The sequence below is a fragment of the Dermacentor andersoni genome, chromosome 7, assembly GCF_023375885.2.
Source record: "Dermacentor andersoni chromosome 7, qqDerAnde1_hic_scaffold, whole genome shotgun sequence".
NCBI classification, from domain to species: domain Eukaryota; kingdom Metazoa; phylum Arthropoda; class Arachnida; order Ixodida; family Ixodidae; genus Dermacentor; species Dermacentor andersoni.
In genome coordinates this window covers 131,071,650-131,081,675 of record NC_092820.1, presented here as the reverse complement: position 1 = coordinate 131,081,675, position 10,026 = coordinate 131,071,650, and the positions used below count along the sequence as shown (strand labels likewise).

At 42.9% G+C, this 10,026-nt stretch overlaps 1 protein-coding gene across 2 annotated transcripts; it reads left to right on the top strand.

The window, feature by feature from the left end:
* Window positions 1–1,496: 1,496 nt before the first annotated feature.
* LOC126533814 (U20-hexatoxin-Hi1a-like) lies at window positions 1,497–8,812 on the top strand. Of its 2 annotated transcripts, none has more exons than XM_050181018.3 (5): window positions 1,497–1,604; window positions 2,394–2,443; window positions 5,675–5,705; window positions 6,718–6,972; window positions 8,335–8,812. In XM_050181018.3, exons 2-5 carry the CDS (start codon window positions 2,414–2,416, stop codon window positions 8,688–8,690), a joined length of 672 nt encoding a protein of 223 aa, XP_050036975.1. In that variant the 5' UTR covers window positions 1,497–1,604; window positions 2,394–2,413; the 3' UTR covers window positions 8,691–8,812. The 2 variants fall into 2 exon arrangements, with proteins under 2 accessions (XP_050036975.1, XP_050036976.1); XM_050181019.3 differs by having other exon boundaries at window positions 1,509–1,604; window positions 2,397–2,443.
* Window positions 8,813–10,026: the final 1,214 nt, after the last annotated feature.

Genomic DNA, 10,026 nt, shown 5'->3' with positions numbered 1-10,026 from the left:
CTTACCGTCTCAAAATACAATAGTGCCTATTCCAATCCTGCACGGTTCTCTTCTTCAATCTATTTAAATATTTCTTTACCTAGATATTTGCTTATGCCAATACTGCGGCAGTATGTAATGTTGGTCGTACCATTATGGGCAACATGTTAAGCACTTGAGAAATATGGAAGACCGATAGAGCTATATAGAAATCTCTACATGGCAAGACAGATAAAAATGTCGCAGTTTCTACAACTATAGTATTTGTATTAGAGAGACAGCACGAAATAAATGAATATAATAAAAATGCAGCAACAGATTCAATTCCTCAAAAACTTGTGTTGATTTTATGCTGGCCAGTCAAGATAAAGGCCTAGAATGCTACTCATCGCTCGCTTGCGGAAAAAATGTGAATTTGTAAAATTTTGTTCTATTGGTACGTGGAAAAAGTGACTTCGAACACCAGTGACTTGCAGATCGTGGTGTTAGTGTTATTTCAGACCCAGGAATATTACTGATGCTTAATTTTAAACAGAGGTTGTAGTCTGGAAGCTCTCTACCGTAAGTGCGAAGTCTAGGTCTCGCGAAACTTTACTACGTAAATTGAGAAGTCAGTGTTGATCATGTGGAGAAAATATATTTCAAAGATTTTGCTGGGAGTGCATCGATTATGTAATTTTTCTTGCAGTATGGGGGGGGAGGCTAAAATGCTGCCTTAGGCTTGGAAAATGTGGACGCGCAACTGTTCAATACATTCGAATGACAACTCGTTCTCTTCATTACCATATCTCACTTGTACTGTGCGGCTTGTGAAAGCGATTGCGATGGAGGGGTGTGCTAAAAAAAAAAATTTTTTTCAGAGAACACTTTTATCTACTGCGCAATATACGCCCACCATGGGCATATGGTGAAGATTAGTATTCAGCGAGATTTGAGAATTACGTAGAACAATAAAATTTAGAACGATGTTCCTTAATTATTATACTTTATGCGTTCGTGAAAGCAAATGAATTAGCATTTACAAACGAACGTACATTTTGTGCAGAATTAGCAACTGAAGTCTTGATGATCTACGCAACCTCAACCTTGAAAAGAAAGAAATGACAAATAAAATATATCTACACTGTTATTCCTACATTTCAGTGGACGCTAAGGCTTCTTTCTCGAAGCTCTTATCGCGGCGGCGGATGTCAAAATAAAGGGGCCCGGTTTCACCCGCGTGCTCTGCGAACCGTCGAAAATGGAGCGGCGGTGCCCCTAAGGGCCTCACCACTTCTTAATCCCATGCTGCGCTGTGGCTTGAACAAAAAAAAAAGAAGAAAGTGAAGCAGGGGAGGAGGATGCAGCTTAAGTGCTTCTGCCTTTCGTCCTTGTCTGTCTCGAAGATGATAGCTCGCCCTTTTCCGGTTGAGGCTGAGACGGCGAGTGCTGTATACCCGATCTGCTGAGGCGGCGCCCTTTCTTCTGTTTGAGAGGAGGAAGACCAGCGTCCCGTAGCCCCTGACGACACGCTGCGGGCAATTCCCGGCTTGTCCTTCATAAGCGACCCGCATGGGACCGTGATGCCAGAAGCAGTCCCCCTGGAGAAGTCGTTGGGTGACAACACGGATTAACTCGGAGAACAGGTAAGCCTACAGCTTTTTCTTTCTCCATCTACGGATTATGAAGAGCGTCTACGTTCGAGAGCCACAGTCAAAAAACAAAGCTTCCGTTCAGCCTATTTATGCACGCATCTGCATTTTAAACAACGTGTGGCAGGTGACTAGCTTCAGGGGAGTGGAGAATTGGGACTTTTTTTTACTGCATTGTTATGGCTAAAACACAACTATAAAAGGATAAGTTGCCAAACGAAATATGACGGGTACTGATGTAAGCAGGGAAAAATCACAGAGAGACATCTACATTATGCTTGGAGATTATTGTTAGTGATGGTGTCTCGATGATGCGACAGGCTCAGCGAAGCTGTGGCGGCGTACGTAGTTGCGCCATGGTAACGAAAAAAAGAACTATTTGCAGGCATTCCTTTCATCAACGAGTCTTGTGGTTTGCCCAATTACATTTGTATGGTTCATGAACTCCGAAGATTTCCTTAACGCTAACTCTATTTTGCCTGCTTTGACAAGGTAATATAAACTTGTGATCTCCGATTTCAGTTTCTAAGTTACAGTGCGCGCTGTTCAAATTCTCTCAATGATTATATGGCGGTAGTTCTGCATGCAATTGAATAAAGAAAGAAACTTGCGCACTCTTACTACGCTATTATCGCTTCGCCACAACTGTGTACGTTGTTTCTCTCATAGGTATATAAACAAATTGTTCTTAGACATTACAAAAAGTAGCTCCAATAATATTTCGTCCTTATTTCCAAAAAGAATCAATGTTTTTTCAATGCGTGCAACTGTTCTCAATTTCAGCAGTACGCAAAGTGTCTACAATGACTCGGACCGTCTTTCTCGCTCTTGCGGTGAGTGTACTTTACATTGCATCCCTTTATTGGAAAGTCTTATGTCAATAAGCAGTAACTCATTTCATCGCCACATGGTAAATTTAAAAGTTTCTCATTCAACTAACTGAAAGCTCTCCCTGAAACAAAATCCGCTTGACGTAGCCAAATTTTTCAAGTGCTCGGCTTGAAAATCAGAACAAATGTTCGGTATGTCGAAGGTATAGGAGCTACACTGTCAAAGCTCTACTAGAATCTTTGTGTTTGCGGTTTTGCATTCATCTCGAAGGGAAATATGGCTGTCGCGATTAGTTCGTGACGTGGCTGTCGTGAATAGCCTGTGTTACCCGCGAATTTCTTTTGCGCGCAGACTCTCTCAAGTTAGTAGCCTAGCTTGACATGACGTCCTGAGCAGGCGAATGGGTTAAAATCACGGGTTCAGGCATTCAGTATCAAGCAGCTATTGACATATAGAAGATGGCCACTATAAGAATGCTAGCTGCAGAAAAACATGAATTAAACTTCCGATGATGGAACATGTAGTGGCCCGCAAAGCCTTCAGGCATTGAGCTATATCGTAAATTTAGCGATTTACTAATGAACTTTCCGACAGGACTTTTGGTGCGAAAGCATCAAATGGCCGACAGAGCGAAAGAACAAGCGGAAAACGGCAGCTAGATTCTCACTGGCTGCGACGCCCCGTCACGAATGTGCCTCGCGGGAGGAAAGTGGGCGAATGGAAATGTCTGGTGCGACGATGGCACAGCAGCTGTTGCGTGAGGGGAGAGCCACAGCAAGGCCATGTGACCCACGCTCTCGCTCTAGGGAGTGTTACCACGAGTTGCTTCTCCGCGCAACCTCTTGCTTGCATCCTAACGACGCTTCAGTAATAGTTGTAAGGAGTTAAATGTAGATTAGAATAGAATAAATTCGAAAGAAAACACTTTGGCCGTAGTGAGTTTTAAATGTACGACGCACTGTGGTAAACCATTGCCTCCTAGATAACAGGCCTGTGCTCGCTGCTTTATGACGTCTTGGTACTTGGACCGAAGTTTGCCTTGACAAGCAGGGCTTGCGGAAAGTGGCGCCGTAATAATCTCTGCGTCTCAACACGCTCCCTTGCCCGTGAGGAGTTCATAGCTCCAAGGACCACTCATCCGCGTTCAAGTGTATAATAATGCTTTCCCATTCATAACTCGCAAGAAGTGCTTAGGAGTCCTAAGATTTTTTTATCGCTGCAGAAGAGCTGAACTGTAGTAAGACTATCGCTTGAGCTGTAGTAAAACTATCATGGTGCCCATAATTTTTCAGTCATGCTTGCCTATTAGTATTACAGCAGGATTAGCTTCATCGTACAACTCCGTTGCCAAGATAGAAGACCTCTGGGGTGTGCTGCGCACACTGGTGCGAACACAGACACATACGTTCATACAAAAAATACAAGAGAGAAACGTGGTTCTGCTGCCTACTGGAGCTGCAAGTTTGGCGGTTGAGCCAGTATAGGAATGACGGGCTCATTAACCTATTATCCTAATCTTTATTCCTCTGGCTTCAAATGCCTTCGGAAGTTTTGAATAGTGGTTATTTTTTGAGCAAAACGTCTTGTTATTGTGCAAAGCTTAAACGTAAATTCTGAGGTTTTAACTGCTGCAGAAACAATGTGACTGTGAGGCACATCATAGTGGAGGACTCCAGAATAATTTTGACCACCAGGGGATGCTTAATTTACCACGCATGCACGGCACACGGACATTTTTTGCATTTCACCCCAGTTAAAAACGTAGCCACTACGGCGTCTATGTTAACCCGCAACTTCGTGTTTAACAGCGCAACGGTATAGCGTCTAAGCCATCAAAGGTGGTTGTTATCAGTGGTACAATTTGTAAGTACTGCTCGTGCGCGCAAGTCTAATTGCGTTCCTGTGTTTACGAAAATATGAATTCTTCACAAGTGCTGAGAACTGAGCGAGCTGGCTTCAAGTGTAAGAATTCCGCGGAAACTAAAAACATAATGCGTTCTTTAATAATGTCAAAAGCATGCTAGAAGCCGCAACGCTTGAAACTCTGTGTACCAACAATCGTTCGCCTGGTAGCCGAACGATTGCGGCGCCAGAGTTAGTGGAAGAAAATTTCAGGGAATTGTAATGCCGAACAGATTGGTACCGAACGCACTCCGTCAATGACAAAGAACAGTTACGATCGAAAAATGGTGTGAATTAAACGCTGGTCTCCGCGTAATTACCCAACGAAGCAAGAAATGATACTTAAGTATCCTGATCGCAACAAATATACGTCAGCATGCAAATTATTACATAATAAACCAAAAGAACTGCTGCACTCTTTTGCCTATATTCCAGCGAATAGTTTGATTTAGGTCTGAAGTTCGTCTTTTGTGCTCTGACTTTTTTTTCCCTCTATGAGTACTTTCTCGAGCGCAACTAATTGCGCGGAGCATTCGTCGCCTCATGCCAACTCGCCTTCGTAACATCACATTCCGTCACGCGAGAGCTTTGCGGTCTACGAAAATTTTTTGCGGCTGTGCCCGGTGTTTGGCACTGTGTGGCGTTTCTCCGCTACCTGGGTTGACTGTTGCGAGAAGCTTTCCTCGTCGAAGACCGCTGTGGGTCTTTAGTTAAGGTGCGCAGAGTTGTAATCTTTGTACAAGTAAATGCTTATTTCAATGTCCTACACCTGAAAGGCTGTTGTCCGAAAGAAGGGGAGTTTTTTTATTAAATAATTCGCGCAGTGAACTGCACACATACACACCACTATTCTTATACCAATGTGCGGCCACTGCTTCCGCGGCAATCTAGTAAGGCTGCTTAATTAAATAGTCAAAATTTCCGTTCACATTTTGTATATCCAATAAAATATATCTGAAAGATCAAATCACGCTCGGCTTTCGAGCGTTAGCCTGTGTAGACAAGGAATGCTTATCAAGTGTAATAAATATATTAACTGGTGCTCACAACAGCGAATACAGTTTCTTCAGACATCATGCAGTCAGCTGTTGTTCTTTGTGGCATTTTGTGGCATAGATGATTGCAAGTCACTAGGTTTGAAACATGGTGCACTCCCATGGTGCCTGTGAAATGTGCAGCTTGTGTTAAAAAGAACTCATGAGAGAATCACCTAAAAGAACGAATATATTGTTTTACCCGATAATAAAACTCAGTACTCATTTTGTAATTATGCTTTGTTTTCAGCGTGCTATCACACAAAATTTTGACACAGCACTATTGTTGTTTTACAGATTTTCGCACTTGTTGGATACGCGGTGTGTGGTAAGTAAAGTCCGAGAATACTGAACCTATATTATTCATGTGAGATAAACAAAGGTCCTCTCAGTAGCAGCGTGGTGCACAGCTTTCACCTCTTTTACAGAATCGCCAAGATACCAAGAATAATAATAAAAAAAGGCAGCGACCGTTTGTCTGCACAGAATATACTCATGCTAGTTTACTATAACTATTCAACTAGCATGCTACACTGTGTGAAGAACTGAACCTCACTTTTAAATGTCATTTTTTGGCAAACTGAACTTTTTAGACAGTGTGTTTTCACCATGCTGCTTATCTATATTTCGATTAGAGAAGCTAGAGAAGAACATAAAATATTGAATAATGGCATACACAACAATTATGTATTTCTTAGTTTCAGCTATTCCTAAACCATCATTTCCTGAAAAATTAACTCGTTTTTGAGCTCGACGAGGTATTGCGTATGGGCTTAAGCACGTACAAAAAAAAATGATACAGAAGTGCCGCAATTCGTCATTCTTCCGAGCTTGTTCCTGCATTGTTCAAAAGAAAAAAAAAACTAAGGTCATCACGACATGGTCCTTGCGAAGTTTATGAAGGTAGCATATGTTAACATTGTTTGAAGGCGTCTCTGCTCCAATGTAACTTGGTTTCGTTCTACATAATGAACCACAGGTTAACTTATAATGAACCACAGGTTCACAGGCGCACAAGAAAGGCACGGACTATTTTCTAGCGGACTATTTTCTGGGCCGCTAGAAAATAGTCCGTGACCTTTTTTTTGCGCAGATTCATTTGATTGCACCGAACCACGTTATGGCTGTGCGGGAAATTCCGTCTTTCGGGCAAATCCACCTTCAAGCGATCAGTGCTGAAAGTAAAATTTTTGTTAGGTTGTTGATTTAGGCTCGTTGGAGTGGGGAATTTCTCTATGTGCTACATGTTTTTGTCCCCGTGTGTGTATGATGCGTTGAAAGTTACCATAGGCTGATCATCATTTGTTCCATGAGGCTGCTTATTTTTTTATGCGACGCAGCTTCTACACGCGAGACAGACTGCCAGCGACGTCGCCGCAGCGAGCAGGGCGCCACACGGAACCTGACCGGGCTCCTCGTTCCGGAATGCGACGAACACGGCAACTACAAAGCAATCCAGTGCTTCGGTGAAGCTGTCAGAGGAAGGCCCTTCTGTGCGTGCTACGACAACGAGTTCGGACAGATCAAGGGCCCTTCCAGGAGCCTGAGGTCGTGCAACTGCATTAGAGACCACCACGAGTGGCAGCACAGAGCACGTAAGCAGATATATTGGTGGCATTTAGTAACTTAGTTACATTACTAAAAGTTGTAATACTATTGCTTTTGTCCTATCTATTGTTCTGTATATTGATTAAATGATAGCTTAGGCGCAAAAATTGTGAAGGCGAAAATTCTATATTCCTCCACCAAGAAAATTTTCTCACATGCCTGCCGTGTTTTAGAGAAGACACTTTTATTTTCCAACAGTACTGTACGACTCCAAGTAAGAGCAACAGTTATCATAGGAGCCTCGTTTGCTACAATGATATCAGTTTTGACGTCATCATAGTAAGCCAGATGCAACAACTGAATTTTGCGTACATGCAACAGAATTTTCTTTCATTATTGTATAGATCCTTGGCCATGACTGCAGCAATTACAAGTCGAATAAGGTTTTCTGTTGCTGCTACTACAAAACATTATCATGCGCTTTCACTCTAATAATGAACGAAACCATGGGAACTAAGAGACTACGAAGCATATCTTCATAATTAAGATCCTTACTTTATATATGCACTTATTTCATATCAATATAAGTTTTACACATGAAAAGAGAGATAATTTATTTGAAAGAAGGCAGAGAGGTCAACGTGAGCAAGTGCGTTCTAGCCTCTTGCGCTGCACATGGGGAGGGGGAACAGGAACATAAAGGTGCAATGAAGGACGATGTTTACATAGAAAGAGGGATGCCCACAACGATAAAACCAAGTTCAACATTCTCATGATAAGTACTCAGAAATTTATTCCATGAAGCCACTGCCGGGCCACTGGCGGACGGGGGGGGGAGGGGTCCCTTGCGTGAGCAGCACAGGCTGCAAGCAAAACCTGTACAGAATGTAAAGAGCCGGGATAAGCAGCTACAGTACGGCATGCACCTACGGGATACCTTTAGCGTCAGATTGTGGAGACCACAGAGAATCACGCGCATTGGCTCTACCAAGCGCTGCTGCAATTTCTAACCGATTTCCTTCTCATTATGTCCATCGAGTTGCATGTCCACTATGGCGGTGGCTTCATTGGTTTCGTGGCGAAGAGGACCACTACGGCCCGCTTTCATGGCAGTGGGTGTAGAGGACAGCAAAAGCCATTCAGTGTCTGTATCAGCCCATGGAGGAGAATATTCGCCTTGTGCTCTCAGGGACCATGAATTCGCTGTAGGCGTGGTTACTAGTTTTTGTTACTCTGTACGTACCTACTGTGTCATTGGCGCCAAAAGTAGTTGTAAGTATGTGATAAAATTTACATTTAAATTATATAAATATAAATGAGAAATCAAATCATGAGATGAAACCTTATGAACAGGACTCCAAATTTATGTCTTCTAGCATAGCGTCTAAAGAGCATTGTCGCATTCACAGGTTCTCAGAAGGGACCAGAGCCACGATGCGATGCCACCTCGGGAGAATACAACGCAGTGCAGTGCGACGTCGGCGAGCACTGGTGCGTCGATAGGGACACCGGCAGACAGGAGGGTGAGAGGCAACCCGGAGGCTGCTCTAGCGACCTGTCCGCCATCTCTTGCGGAGTCGGCGGAACGCACCACGGTCACGGTGACTCTCACGGCAGCTCTTCCCACCATGGTAGCTCGGACCATCACGGCAGCTCTGGGTCTTCTAGTCCCGGTACCTCCAGCCACCGCGGTGGATCTGGTTCAACTCATCAGGGAAGCTCGGACCACCACAGCGGCGACTCGTCTCATTCGAATTATAACTGAAGCATTTAAGCGAGTCCCGACACAACTTCTGGAAACAAAAGAAACAAAAGCCTCATTGCTGCCACACAGTATTCTGTTCACTAAGAATGACTGTTATTCGTAATAAACCAAAGAAGCTTTTACTTCCTGTCTCATTCATCGCTGGTCAACTACTAAGCATTTATTGTAAATTGTAAAACTTTCAGTATAGTTATACCTGGTTGATATCAAAAAGATGCGTTTCTCCATGTATCTTTATGTCCTTGGGTCATTTAAATAGATAAGCTGCCACTAAGTATGTATAAAAAAGGACTGCATTGATCAACAGCGCCAGACATGTCAGCGTGGAACTTTAACTACTACTCACTGGAGGTAAAGAGCCAAGCGCTTATCGTTACTAAAGATTTATCGCTAGCGAAGTTCACAAGCTAACAGTGTGAGATTCGGTAGCGGTGACAGAATAGAATAGAATAGCTTTATTTCCATCTACTTGATGGAGGAGGCTGCAAGTAAAAGCTGCTCCAGTAGAGGCAGCTTGACGAGGCCCGCAGCCCCCTCTACAGAATATTCGGCAACAGCACACACACACACACACACACACACACACGCACACACGCGCCCACGCACTTATATATACACACACATATATATACACATATATACTCTCATGAACCCACATACTCGCATATACACATGCACACCCATATCCATACAGAGCCACTGGTGACTAAATCAAAAATACTTAGGGTAGCTTGTGCGGTTCTCGTGGTGAGTACAAATGAAACAAGAATACGCCGCTGAACATTATATACACACATATATATACACACACATGCATTCATATGCCCGTATATGCATACACACTCGTATGCGTACCTACACACACATATACAGAAGCATATATACACACTTTATATACATACTAGCCTAGAGGATGTACACTCAACCAGTAATTTAAATATCCTGCATATACAAGTCTCTCAGTTGTTGATGTAAAAGGATATCGTTCATTCGTAAAAAATTCTGTAGAATTAAAACTGGTTGATATGAATGAGATGCGTTTCTCGCTATATATTAGTTTTGTGAATCAGTTAAATAGATAAGCTGTTACTATGTATGTATCAATATGCATTGGTCAATAGCACCAGATATGCCAGCATAGAACATTAACTACGACTCACAGGAGGTAAAGAGCCATGCCCTCGGCGTTATTAAAGATTTATCGCCAGTGAAGTTAGCAAGCTAACAGTGGTAACAAAAGCTACCTCAATTCTTGGTATTGTTTAATACATATTGCAAAATCGCAAAGAACAGCAATTATACTGAAGAGCAAATATTCGGTGTAGTGAAAGCAGAT

Excerpts from the sequence above, each read along its gene's own strand:
- LOC126533814 (XM_050181018.3), top strand. The coding sequence starts at position 2,414 with ATGACTCGGACCGTCTTTCTCGCTCTTGCG. Across the intron at positions 5,706-6,717 it reads TGTTGGATACGCGGTGTGTG|CTTCTACACGCGAGACAGAC; the intron begins GTAAGTAAAGTC and ends TATGCGACGCAG. Across the intron at positions 6,973-8,334 it reads CGAGTGGCAGCACAGAGCAC|GTTCTCAGAAGGGACCAGAG; the intron begins GTAAGCAGATAT and ends TCGCATTCACAG.